The sequence below is a fragment of the Sus scrofa genome, chromosome 13, assembly GCF_054392235.1.
Source record: "Sus scrofa isolate SSC_HxYL_T2T_F1_AM1 chromosome 13, Sscrofa_HxYL_maternal_Yorkshire_Landrace_v2.0, whole genome shotgun sequence".
Classification (NCBI taxonomy): domain Eukaryota; kingdom Metazoa; phylum Chordata; class Mammalia; order Artiodactyla; family Suidae; genus Sus; species Sus scrofa.
In genome coordinates, this window is record NC_139395.1 from 192,884,164 (window position 1) to 192,898,466 (window position 14,303).

At 34.9% G+C, this 14,303-nt stretch overlaps 1 protein-coding gene across 50 annotated transcripts in view; it reads right to left on the minus strand.

Moving 5' to 3' along the window:
* The window catches only part of ROBO2 (roundabout guidance receptor 2), a 1,676,226-nt gene that overhangs the window by 94,675 nt on the left and 1,567,248 nt on the right, over positions 1-14,303 (minus strand). For all 50 annotated transcript variants that reach the window (XM_084991702.1, XM_084991700.1, XM_084991678.1 and 47 more), the window contains 3 exons: positions 12,896-13,020; positions 8,252-8,423; positions 2,083-2,288 (listed from right to left, as the gene is read on the minus strand). In XM_084991702.1, coding sequence (XP_084847828.1) covers positions 2,083-2,288; positions 8,252-8,423; positions 12,896-13,020 — 503 coding nt within the window. The remainder of the gene's footprint in view (positions 1-2,082; positions 2,289-8,251; positions 8,424-12,895; positions 13,021-14,303) is intronic.

The window sequence follows — 14,303 nt, forward strand, 5'->3', positions numbered from 1 at the left end:
CCTGTTTAAAGATTCATTTTACAGAAAAATAACAACGTTTTCATTTTGGAGTTTATCAAAAGTGGTATCAACAGCCAAATACCACTGATAAAGTTCACTCTTACAGCACCATCATCATCACATCTATTTTTCTTCCTTTAAATAATGTCTTTTTTGGTCTTCAGTGCTTCCTATCTTTTCCATCTTTCTCCTTTTATCCTTAACCAAGTGCCTTAAAAAAAAAGAAACTAATATGCTGGCACATTCCATCACCTGCTTTTCTCCTTGTGTAGTTGGCTATAGACAAGCTACCAGGAGTTTGCATCTCAGAAAGACTACTCAGAAGCCTGACGGAGGGCTTGAAGTTTGCTTGACATCAAGTGCCCACCTTTAATTGCTTCTTGCAAACACTCTTGGCGATCTTGACTATTTGAGTACACCCTTTATTCAGCAGTACAGTGGAAATGCATTAACCTCTATGGCCCACGTCTGCCTTTAGCTCAAAAAAGAGAGGTTAAATTGTTTACTCAAGGAGAGTTGGCATTAACGTTTTAATAACTCTCATTTTATTCAAAAAAGCTTAAAAATTAATTTATAATAAATACAAGTGAAAAAATCTGTATTTTTCTTTAATCTCAATTTGAAAGCATTTTGTCTACTTAGAGTGGTAATTAATGTCTATCTAAAAATTAAAATTAAAAAGTTATATACATTTATTAGAGTATCAAAGATTTTTGTGTGTGTGTGCACATCACATAAACAGTCACTCTATCTTTTTGTGACATGTCTGTATTCTACACAGATAAACACGTGATTATAAATAATTTCATTTTAATAATGAACACTCCCCATTGTGATCATTGAAAACAGATATAATAAAAATATTTATCTTCCTCCTCTGGTTTCTGAATGGGAAAATTCAACATCTTTCTGTTTTTTTAATCATATTGGTTTCCAATTTATCCTTAGATACCAGATTCTACTGTTTTTTGACTGAATCATTTTCAATCAATTTTTCTTCATGATTTTTTAAAAGATTTTTATTATTTTTTTATTATAGTTGATTTACAATGTTCTGTCAATTTCCACTGTACTCTTCTTGTCCGGCTAGGAGATTCTCTTCCTTGCTGACTTTGGGGAAGGAAGCAATCATACTGGGAATATCCATACAGCAAGGAACCAAAGGCAGGCTTTAGTCAATAGCAAGCAAGAACCTGAGATCATCAGTCTGATAGCCCTTAGGAACAGACTGCTGCTAACAGTTACGTTGTTCAGAAGCAAATCAATCCCCAGTCAATCTTCAGATGAGACTATAACCCTGACTGCAGCTCTGTGAGACTCTAAAGCAGAAGACCGAGGTAAGTCATGTCCAGGCTCTTAACTCAGAAGCAATGAAATAAATGTGTGTTGTTTTGAGCCTCTTGTTTGCTAATGCTACTACATAGTAGTAGATAGCTAATACAATAGTCAGAGGTAAACATTTATTTTGAGTTCCTCCTGAAGCAAATCTAACTTGGCAAATTGCTAGGAATGGTCATTTTCTATCATGTCATCTTCTGTTAAAAGACCAGTTAATCACTTATTCTTGTCTACAGGTAAACCTCAGAGCAACTTAACCTTAAAATGTAAAATTCTTCGCCAATTAGCCAAACATGCCTCCTATGTACTCAACAGTCTCATCTCTTTATTATTTTTCACATAACTGTTTGATGGAGCCAATTCATCCACATTTCCTTATGAATTTCTTTTGTTCATGAGAGTAAATCAGAAGTACTTGTCACTTTTAAATTATTTTAAATATACCATTATTATCATTAACTTTATGTGTTTAATCTTTTTAGTTTCATTGATTGCACACATATGGGTTAGAATGAAGGAGTAAAAAGTTTCTAGGTTTGTTATGAATTTGTGATTAACATAGGGACAATGAATTTCCCTCTAATTTCAAGCTGTCATTGGTAAAATAAGAAATAACATGGGCTATAATAAAATGTACAGCAAATACGCAAGGATGTAAAACCTTAGTTTCACAACAGTTTCTCCCTAGGGTAGTACATACCTGCGGTGAGATGAAGACCCAAACACGAGCCCAGCATTACTTACCCGTAAATTTTTAATCTGCAAGGTTCCTTGTTCTTGTATAGTTGCTCTCGGATCTCTACCCAGAAAAGTAAATCCCTCCTTTAGCCAGCTAATTACAGGAAGAGGGTCACCAGTAGCTTTGCATTTCAGTAATGCTGTACCATCTACTGCTAGCGTTTGGTTGGCTGGGCCTTGTAGAATTATAGGTGGAGGTCTATCTGTCAAAACTAAAGGACAAAGATATTTTCAGGATATTTTAACTTCTATGAAATTCAATAGTCTTTTTTTCTTTTCTTTTTTTTTTTGTCTTTTGTCCTTTTAGGGCCGTACCCGCAGCATATAGAGGTTACCAGGCTAGTGTCTAATCCGAGCTATAGCTGCTGGCCTGTGCCACAGTTCACAGCAATGCCAGATCCTTAACCCACTAAGCGAGGCCAGGGATTGAACCTGCAACCTCATGGTTCTTAGTCAAATTCGTTTCCACTGCTCCATGACGGGAACTCCCAATAGTCTTTTGATCATCAGCAGTCTTGTATTGAAAGTAAGATTAAAGCCCCAAAGTCATACATATTACTCTTTCTGTCAGCTTCCAATGCTGACCCCTGATTCTCAAGATTAGAGCTCCTCGAACTCTGTAGTCAAGGACCAGTTTCCTTTTGTTTTGTTAGCCATTATTAATCTATCAGCTATACATTCTCTCTATATACATACATATATATATATATATTTTTTACTGAAGTCATGCTGTTATTTATAACTTACTCTGAGTTACCCATAATTAAGATGATGAGGAGCTAAATTTTCTGACATCTTAGAAAGACAGCATTATCGAAAGGCTTAATCATATTAAAATTAAAATTAAAATATGGAGAGCTTATGGCAATCATTCATAAAAGGGCATTTTATCTCTCATATGCATATTTAAGAAAGCCTATGGAATATCACATGAGTAGAATCAATTTTCACTTTGCTTTTATTATAAATATATTCCTAATACTTAAGTTTACCTTCATAGCACCAGTTGCATGCTATATTTAAATAGACTATAATATTTTTGCTGATGTTAAAATGTTAGACTATAAGTATTTCTTTTCAAAAATTGTGACACTGGCCAGTAGATTATAGTAGTATGACTTGGATTATATGATTAATTAGTCTATACAATTAAGCCAAAAAATCCAGTTAAGACTGTATTTATGACATGACAAAAATAGGGTTTGCATGAAAAATCTGTTTGCATATATATCAATTCCTGTGTCATTTGAGTATATTTTCCATAATTTCATTTATTTAGTTCACTGTGTTTTTTAATCAAATATTGATTTGTAACAGTATCATCAGTGCCTTTAGAAGTATACAATGACTTAAGGAAGCTTATCAGAATGTACAGTAATATTTAAATGGGTGATGAAAATATAGAATCAATTATAGGCAAGCTTTTACCTACAACTTATTAGAAGACTACCTCATAATGAAATTTTTAATGTTCAGGTCCAAGGAGAGATTTCTTAAGAGAATGTTTTATAAACAGCATAGATTTTGGTTAATTATCCAAATATGCTCTCTATCATATACATTTAAATATATATGTACATAATTTCCACAGGGGGGAAAAATGTTGGATTTGAATAATTACTAAGCAGCTATGAAGAGAGTCTTTTCTCAAGAAGGTCATCTTGCATTACAATGAACATAATCAAAAAGAGTTCTTTTGTTTATTAATCCTCTAATTCCCTTTGTCTACCAGCTTCTCTCTCTATATATATACACCAGTTTATATGACTATTTCTCAATAAACATGCATCTTTAGGTCTAGAGTTATCAGTTTTGGGGAAAAATATTAAATTTTAGAGCCTGTGATGAGAAAGGCAACCAGTTTTGATTTAAAATAGAGATTATGACATATGTTCCCTGCATGTCAAGACAGAGTGGACCTAAACCTATTACGTCAAAATATGAATTAAAAGGTGTGTGTATGGGGAGTGCCATTCACAGCTCAGCAGTTAACAAACCCAACTAGGATCCATGAGGATATGGGTTAGATCCCTGGCCTCGCTCAGTGGGTTAAGGATCTGGTGTTGCCATGGGCCGTGGTGTAGGTCACAGATGTGGCTCGGATCTCACTTTGCTATGGCTGTGCTGTAAGCTGGCAGCTGCAGCTCCGATTTGACCCCTAGACTGGAACTTCCATATGCTGCGGGTCAGTCCCAAAAAGCAAAAATGTAAAATAAAGTAAAATAAAAATAAATAAAATGTTTGCATATGTAGAGAACTTTATAAAAACCTAAGGAAAAAATATTCTTTGTATATTCTTTTCAAACAAAAATTAGTTCATTAACCATTTAGTTCACTGATTTTCTTAATCAAATTCCTCATTTTAGTTCCATCCATGTTGCTGTAAATGGCATTATTTTGTTCTTTTGTATGGCTGAGTAGTATTCCATTGTGTATATATACCACATCTTCTTAATCCAATCCTCTGATGATGGACATTTGGGTTGTTTCCATGTTTTGGCTATTGCGAATAGAGCTACAATGAACATGCGGGTACATGTGTCTTTTTTTTTTTTTTTTTTTTTTTGCCTTTTTTGTTGTTGTTGTTATTGTTGTTGTTGCTATTTCTTGGGCCGCTCCCGCGGCATATGGAGCTTCCCAGGCTAGGGGTCGAATCGGAGCTGTAGCCACCGGCCTACGCCAGAGCCACAGCAACGCGGGATCCGAGCTGCGTCTGCAACCTACACCACAGCTCTCGGCAACGCCGGATGGTTAACCCACTGAGCAAGGGCAGGGACTGAACCCGCAACCTCATGGTTCCTAGTCGGATTCGTTAACCACTGCGCCATGACAGGAACTCCACATGTGTCTTTTTAAGGAAAGTTTTTTTCTGGATATATGCCCAAGAGTGGGGTTGCTGGGTCATATGGTAGTTCTATGTATATTTTTTCTAGGGTACCTCCATACTGTTGTCCATAGTTGTTGTAACAATAAAACAAAAAATTATAAAAAAATAAAATAAAATAAAAAACCTGGATGGACAAAGTTTAAAAAAAAATTCCTCATTTTAGACGTAAATAATCTTCAGAGAATATAAAAGTACAATAATACTAAATTCTGACACATCTGACAATAATTGTGCAAATAGATATTCAAATTGAAAGTTTCATAGAATTTATTTTCTTTATGAGTCACAAGTGGAAGGCCAATTCCCAAAACATTGTGAATAACTTTTAAACCCAACAAGAATAATGGGTTTGCATTAGGAGAGTAGAATATATTTATTAAATTTTAAATATTATTACTTCTTTGTTTCAGATTACATATTTATATTGAATTCAAGTAACTTATAACCTGTGTCCATTGTCATATCCCTGAAATCATTAGATACAGGAAAATGACATTTGATTAGTTTCTTTTTTTCTTTTTACTGTCCAAATGAGTAGCTCACCATCTTTTAAATGAATCTGATCAATAAAGTAATTGAAACGCTCCTTGCTAGAAAGAATTTTCAGTTTCAAGGATGTTATGGGTGAAAGATGACCACAAGTTTCCATGACACTAAGGTCATAGGTTAAATGAACATTTAGGGTTTCCAGTGATCTGTGAACACATCCATGTTTTTCTCTAACTATGCATTATAAATCCTCAATAAACCATTCATATAAGATCATGATGTGACATTTATTGTCAATATCAGACAAATATACTTCTTCTCTCTAGGCCTTTTAGATTTTATTGGTTCTCCTCAGAATTCATTATAATTTTCTAATTTTCTGAGAGAAAAAAGGAGTAGAAGAAAAGAAATGAAGAACAATGTTAGTAAATTAATGAGGTCTTTTAAAGGGATATTTTGAAATTCAAGTGTATTAAAGCACTTTAGCTCTATCTATCATCAGTAAAATTATCACTCAACAGCACCTTTCATCATCAATAACAATCTCATCCTATATGAACACTTGAGTTAAAAATATTTCCAAGAAAGCTGTCTAGGTACAAAAATGTAACAACAGAAACATTGCTATAGATGTTTTGCTTGTTTTTCTAAACATGACATGTTTTCATTCTACACTAGAATTTCATTTGGCTCTAAATTGCCTTGGATCATACCAAAAAAAAAAAAAAAAAAAAAAAAAAAAAAAAAAAAAAAAAACTTGTTCAGAAAAAAAATGATGGCTTACATAAGATTAAACTGTTAACCAATCTGAAAAGTCCAATCTATGAATAAAAGCTGAAGTCATCAACCAATGTGGCAGGTTAATATTTAGAGACAGAGTTATTTACAGTAATGTATATGACAGTGTATGTATGTTTGTGTGTTTAGGTCTTAAAGTTAGATTTCTTTGACTGTCAAAATCAATAACTCTATATCCCCATTCAACATTCTTACAAAAAGACCTTGACTTTGATTGCTTACTTAAGTAAAAATCAATGTAGGAATTAATACTCAAGACAGTTGTAACAAAATGCTCAGCTGCCATCTCAGTCACAAAATTAAATTTCCTTATCACTTTTTTAAGTTTGATCACAGAAACAAAGCTAGAATTACTATTGGTTTGAGAGATTATATCAACAAATATAATTTCTCAAAAAAGTTTTCCTTTTCGTTATATCAGGCATGTTTTTAAATATCCACCTGCTTCATGAACCACATCAGTCATATCAAATAGCTCTTCTGAAACATCAATTTTGTTTTCTACAAATATGGTTTGCTTTTTTTTTTTTACAACTTCTTCCTTTAGAAAATTTTAAAGTGTGGCTTTTGTCAAATACCATAAGCAGCTAGATTTTAATAGAGCTCTTAGGCATTATATTTGGAATGTTTCACAGTAGTATAGTATAAAAGTTAGGCTTTGGCCAGCATACTTTGTTTTCCAAGTATTTGCACCTAGACATTTTTTCCAGTCGAAGAAAACATAGGAAGATGAATAATTATATTTTATTTCTTTTAAAGAAATACAGAAGTATGAAGGATCAAAGACCTTACCTATCCAAAGGAAGAATTTCTCAGCACTGCTACCCTTGAACCTGACTTCTTTCAGCTTCATAGCAGTAAATCTCTGCAGCATCAGCAGGTGTGGCCATTAATGACCCAATGTCCTCACAGCTACTGTTTGTTCTATTTATTCCTGCCCCTGACATGGCGCTGAATCAAGCGATACCATGGACAGACATTAAAAAATATTGCCTTTCTATTAATTTTAAATAACCTTTTAATCTACATGTAAATTTGAATCTTTTGAAAGATCAGCAGAGAAAGAATCAGAGAGGTCACAGCCCAAAGCTCTTGTAGCTCAGAAGCCAGTGTAGGGGTGGGGGGCACAAAACCTCACAAATGTGAGAGCAAGAGAGAATTTTTAATTTAGGATATCAGAGAACATGGTGTAAATTCATGCTCAGAGGTTTACAAAATATCTAAACCTCCCTATCTGTCAACTGTGACAAGTAAGCTCTTGGGGGGAAAAAAAATCATATCATGAAAAGCTCTAAATCTTTTTCAACTTTCACTATGAATCAGGTGCTTCAGTTAAGATTTGTAGTAAAATTGTGCAAATAAAAAAATAATATTAGCATCCATTCATAGTTTGGAAGGTATTCAATTAATTTAACTTAGTGAATGTATAATTAAAAAATCATAGGATGCCATAATGTGATTAGCTAACTTAAAACTCATCTGTTTCCACTGATTAAAGATATCTCTTTCTCATCTAGTAAAATAAAGTTGTTACTAAGCATTAGAAGCAATCATGCCAGCATAAGATAAATAAAAATATATAGAAGACATCTCCATTTCTTTTTCACTAAAATAATGCATCACACTATACATATTTTTTACACTATTTTTTTGGCCCCACCTGGTCCAAGCAGAAGTTCCCTAGCAAGGTTCAAACCCTCATCACAGCAGTGACCTGAGTCACAGCAGTGACAACACTGGATCCTTCACCTGCTGAGCCACCAGGGAACTCCATGGCTATATTTTTAAGAATAAAATAGATTGAATTTGATGTTCTCTGGGAAAGTAAATGGTATAAATAAGGGAGAATTAGAAACTATTACGAATGTTATTTTACCTAAACTTTGAAGATAAGCATTAATTCAATGATTTAACTAACAAATTAGAAAATTTCACATGGTTCATGTGGATCTTGAAATAAAAAATAATTACTTTCAGAAAACAAATCTGATAATATCATACCATCAGTAACTTCCAGTTGCGCTTTTGCTAAGATGCTTCCTGCCACAGTTAGGGCCTGGCAGATATAGTAACCCGCGTCTGAGCGCTGAATGTTGGTAATTGTAAGGTCCCCGGTTGGCGACACCGAACATCTACTGTTGGGCTGCTGGGGTTGGTTTGGGAAAAGCAGGTTCTGTGGAAACAAACACAATTTTACCAATATTCTTTTCCCACTCCGAAAGAAAATTATATCAACAACAGCTATTGAAATTAAGAGACGTGGTTGAAAAAAGAAAATACATACATTTAAAAATATGGTGTTGAAATGTTTAAGTGCCACACAGGAAAAGAACATGTTATGAGAAGTGAGCATGCTCATAGTGAAGAAACAGTCATTGAAAAAAATCCCCATCTTTATCTTAATCTTGTACTCTCTTCCTGACTTTCTGTGAGTTACCAAACATTTTGAAACATCGTTTGGTCCTCTGTAAAAATGGGCATAACCACGCTTATCTGAATCAACTCAAAGACACTGTGAGAATCTGGAATGTAACATGCAGTTTATAAACAAATGCATAATATACTGTCTGCTGATCATGTGAATATTTGATGTAATTAACTGAATTTCTCCTGAAGATGTTCAAAAGATTTCTGAGAGGTATACCAGTTTTGAAAGAAGCTAGCAATAACTGCTACCATCTAAGTAAGATTAACCAAAGCATTGAAAATTTTAAAAAGATGCAGATGTTTCTGAAGGATGCATGTGATGGTAAAGAGTGTCATAATACTATTTTTTTTTCCCACTGTACAGCAAGGGGATCAAGTTATCCTTTTATGTATACATTTTTCCCCCACCCTTTGTTCTGTTGCAATATGAGTATCTAGACATAGTTCTGAATGCTACTCAGCAGGATCTCCTTGTAAATCTATTCTAAGTTGTGTCTGATAACCCCAAGCATAATACTATTTTTAATAAAAAGAACTTTATTATACATCTCATATTAAATACAAGCAGTCTAACCACAAGATTGTGAAAGTTCCAGGAGAGTGGTCATGTTAACTTGGATGACCTATGTTGTTGCTTTACTGTTGTTCAATTAAGAAACACATTTGTGTATAATAAATCATATTGAGATATGTTTCCAAGTTGGATTATAAATAAGGACATATCAATTTTTATGTTGTATTTACTTACAAAGAAGAACATTATAACCCTCTGGGATCTGTTTCTCGATATAGTAATTAATTTTCCAGGTTTGTAATTAAACAGTTTCAATACGTTACAATCAGGAGATAATAACATTCAATTAAAGGCACAGGACACATTTTCACCTTAAAATGTTTTTACCCTTGAAGTAATACCAATGGAAGAGGATAAAATAGGGTATTAACACTTTTCAATTACGCTAAATGACTTTAATCCTGCGAATGATGTCCTACTTTAATTAGAAGCTCTTCTCTTTATTGCAACATGATGGATGTCCACTTTATTAGATTCAAGTGTGACACTATAAGCCCACTTTACATAAACATTACCATGTTATTAAACCCCTTCTAAAATAAGTGATGCTTGCTAGCATAGCAGGGATATAATTTCAAAATGCTATTGCCCCCTATAAAATGTGTATTACTACATAAGGCTGGACTTTTTCATACATCTGAAGCATGCTTGAGAACAAGCTAAACCTCATGTGGAATCCAAATATATTACTGAAATAAACCATCTGAAAGAGAAGGGTCTAAATTTTAAAGCCACTTGAAAATGATACAATAACTCAAAGGCTGCACTTTGCTACAATTAGCCATTAGAATACTAATTTACATAGCACTAATACATCAGATGGGCTGAATTCTCTCTGGGATCGCTTCCTCTACAATGTATTATCAGTCCACCTTCTAAATGATTCGTTGACATGGAAAATGGCATATGATTAAGGTTAACCCATCATCTTTATTCCCTGCTTGTATGACACAGGCAAAAGAAAATGGATTACAAGCAAAACCCAGGAATTCTACACAGCTCTTCTTGTCTCAAAGTGCCTGGGTATCCTATTAGTGCTAATTGGCATTATCAGCACATATTGAGGAATATGGACCATTAAGTCCAGGCTCTTAACTCTCTCTACTGATGGGTAGTCATAGATCACAGTAAAAACTGGATACTGAAGACAGGAGGACCAATTTATTTTTCCTAATATCCCAATTCATGATTTGAAAATTTACAATTTGCTCAAGCATTTCTCTTTTGTTCTCATTCACAATCTCCTATCTCTGTCTTTCCCTCTCTCCCTCCCTCTCTCTCTTTCTGCTGTGAGGGGGATAGGTGAAGGAAAGAAAACCAGGCCAAAGATTATAATTAAAGTAAACCATCTAACTCAAAATTTTTTTCCAGAGATTAATATCTCCGGAATTATATGCCACTTTGTCCAATGACAGGAAAAGAAATCTCTTTAATGCTACTGATCATTATTTGTTAAAAACCACGAAAACACAATGTAACATAGCTAAGTATTGTGTTTATTGGGCCACAGACCAATACACATTTTATGCAATAGCATATGTAAACCTATTTCAGGGAAGGGAGATTTATACATGATACAGCTCTATCTATATGATAACAAGGTATGTTATCATGGGATTGCACTCAATACATGGATATAAAGTGCACATTTGCAACAATCAAATGGCTTTGCATCTTTATATTTCTATTATTTATAAGTAAATATTTATCTAATTACATTCAGTATCGTGGCTTGAGGGTGTACTTCTATGGATCACAGTCCCCAGAATGAGTGGAGGGAAGGCTCCCAGGCTCTCCAGGTTCATCCCTTCTAGCCTTTTCAGGCACTGTGTGGATCTGGGGACAAAGGTGACCAGAGTGGTACTGAGCGTCTATGCCCAGGCAGAGGGAGACCTCTGGCTCTGAGAGCCTTGGCCTGAGCAGAAGCATGAACTTGTTACTTCAGCCAGGAATGAGGGAAAGCAGGTGCATTCTGCATTTTCCCCACTTCTAACTTTCAAAAATGTGTAAAGTACTTTTACATATAAGCTAACTTGCTTATGAAATCTTCATAACTTATGTGATGTAAAATGTATGATAATCATATTTTAGATTAAGACAACGAGTAAATTAAGTAAAATTAAATAATGTTACAATGATTGTACAATCATAAGGTGGGAAAATGTCTTTAGAATTCTTCCCCTTTTCAAGGTGTGTGTATGTTCATGTGTGTTACAACTCTATCATGTTGCATTACATTTCCTTTAGAATCTGGGGTGTTTTAATCTGAAAGAAACTTTGAAGAATCAAGGAATTCTATGAGTAGAAATCTATTTTATAGTTACTAACTGATTTAAAAAAAAAAAGATGGCAATTAAGTCCTGGACTAATCCTGATGAAGGGTAATATAATATTCTTATTCTTCCCATCATCTTTACATTCCACAAATTACAGGGGAAGTGAATCTAACAAAGAGCAATGAGGAAAGGAAGAAAGAGGCTTTGCCCATGCATACTGAGATGGTAAACTGCTAGCTTGGGGTGGTAGAGGACTGTATAGGGACCCAAAACAATTAAAGATGATGGTTGAGGGGGAATTCCTGATGCTTCTCTATCCAGATAAGCTTACACAAGTTTTGGATCAACAGGTTCTCTTAATTTAGGCTAAAGCATTCCACCTCTGGGAGTTTTCAAACTGCCTGAGACATGGCTTCCATTTTTGCCAAGGAAATTCATCCAGGACTAACAACAGAGAATCCTGAGGAGGAAGACCAGTAGGTCACTTCCTAAGAACTACGTGTCTCCTTGGGAATGGTTTTGGGAAGTCTAGAATGACAATAACAAAAATTTCTAAGTCCATGGGGAATGCACATGGACTTAAATTCTTAGACAAAGAACTCAATTTCTAATCTGCTTTCAGCTGGAAGTTCCACCCATTACCTCAGAACCTAGAGGATTGTGCTTATCTAAGTTTGGACCAAGTCCTAAAGGATAAAAGTGGTGTATTCAATTCACTTTTAGTAAAGAATCTGAGAGATCATGATGCTCAGAAAAGTCCTGAGAGGACAAGCCAGACACAGCAAAGACCAGACACATATTGGTCCCTTCTCATATTTAATACATTATTTCCTGTCTAACTTCACTATGAGGGAATCCAGAAGGGATGAGGGAATAAAACGTCTCTCTTACTCTTAAATGGACACATGTTTAAATTAATGCTAAAGAAAAAGTATTTGTACTACTGATCTATGAAAGGGGGTTGGAATTGGTTTCTAGGCTGATTAATAATGAAAATATTGCTTACTGTTTTGCATATGCCCAGGATGTTCTAAGTGATGTATATATACGAAGTCACTTAATTATCCGAGTGCAGCTCCAAGAAAGATAGCAAACTTACCTTTCTGTTAAGAGATTTTTAAATAGCTATAGGTTTAACTTTTTCAGATCATTTAGTTACCTTGCAGTGTATCTCTTCTATGTAAGGTAAAAAAATTCAGGAAATACCAGAAACAAAGAGCATTGTATTAAAACATCTGACTCCCACTTATTTCAGAATTCATTAGTCTCTTTTTCAGAAATAAATTCACCCTTGATAACAAGAAGGGTCCTCACTCTGAACAGGGGGAATTCAGAGATTTGAGAAAGGCAATCAAGGCTTACACTCACCTGGCTGCCTTCTTTTTGCCAAAAAACTGCAGGCTGTGGGTTTCCTTTAGTTTCACAGGGAAATGTCACTGTTCGACCTTGGGCAACAATCTGATCTCTTGGCCTAACCACAAACTGTGGAGGAGCTATAATTTAAAAGGAAAGAAAGTGTGTAAATATAAGCTATAGACAAAGAAAAATATATCAAGGAGAAAATCTGATACTGGGTGAATGGCTCAGTACCAGACAGCGGCTACAGTTTTTGAGCTATTTTTAAGCATTTCTCAAAACACAACAGGAAAAGGAAAAGACCACTATATGAAATGTGAGGAAAGAAGTAAATGCATTAGTAGATACATGTCAAGTGTTGTATATTGTAAATCCCACAGCACATAGGCTTGCATAGGAAAATAGGTTTTTAATGATATTTGAAAGTTTTAAATATAAAACATGGTTTCCTAATACGGTTTTGTGTTTTGAATAAAGACAGAAAAGAATCGCTGTATTACTCAAACATCTCCTTCCTGTGAAGTCAATCTGTTGACAAGCATTAATTGTTCTTGTAATATTTGCAAGATACTAGGTGCTGGGACACAAGAGGGCATAGATATGATCCTTATTCTCAAAGTGCTTATATTCTAGACTTGAGCTGAAGTGTTGAAAACATCAAAGAATTGAGGATATGGTAATTACATACAAAGACAACAATACAAAGAAACTTATAGGAGCTCCCATTGTGGCTCAGTGGATTAGGAGCCTGACATAGGGTCCCCAAGGATGCAGGTTCAATCCCTGGCCTTGTTCAGTGGGTTAGGGATCTGGCACTGCCACAAGCTGCAGTACAGGCTGCGAATGCAGCTCAGATCTGGTGTTGCTGCAGCCCTGCAGCTGCAGCTCCGATTCGACCTCTAGCCTAAACACTTCTATGTGCCAAAGGTATGACTATAAAAAGAAAATTAAAAAAAAAAAACTTACAAAGAAACCTATGAAAATGGTTGATTCTATTTAATTCATTTCATGTGGATAACTAAGCATCAGGCACTTACTACATAGCCTACTGGCTACTAAAACTATACAAACAAAAAGCATCTACCCTGCTGCCATGAAGGAACTCAGTCTAACAGAAAATACAAACCAAGAGGATGATGACAACAAGAGCAAAACTAAAACAATGATTCTCTAAGACTGTGGTTAAGTTTCAATGATAGAGATACTCTCAGAGTGCAGAGAAGCCCTTAAATTAAGTATATTCCATTAAGTGTGATAGGACTTCAGGAGAAAGGGATCCCTTTGTAGGGTTACAGTGGCTGTGAATGACTTCATGCAAGAAGTGGACATTATGGAGGCTTGGAGGAAAGGGTGGCATTTAGACAAGTGGAGAACGAACACATTCCAAACAAGGAACTGATTGAGCCAAAGTACAAGAAGC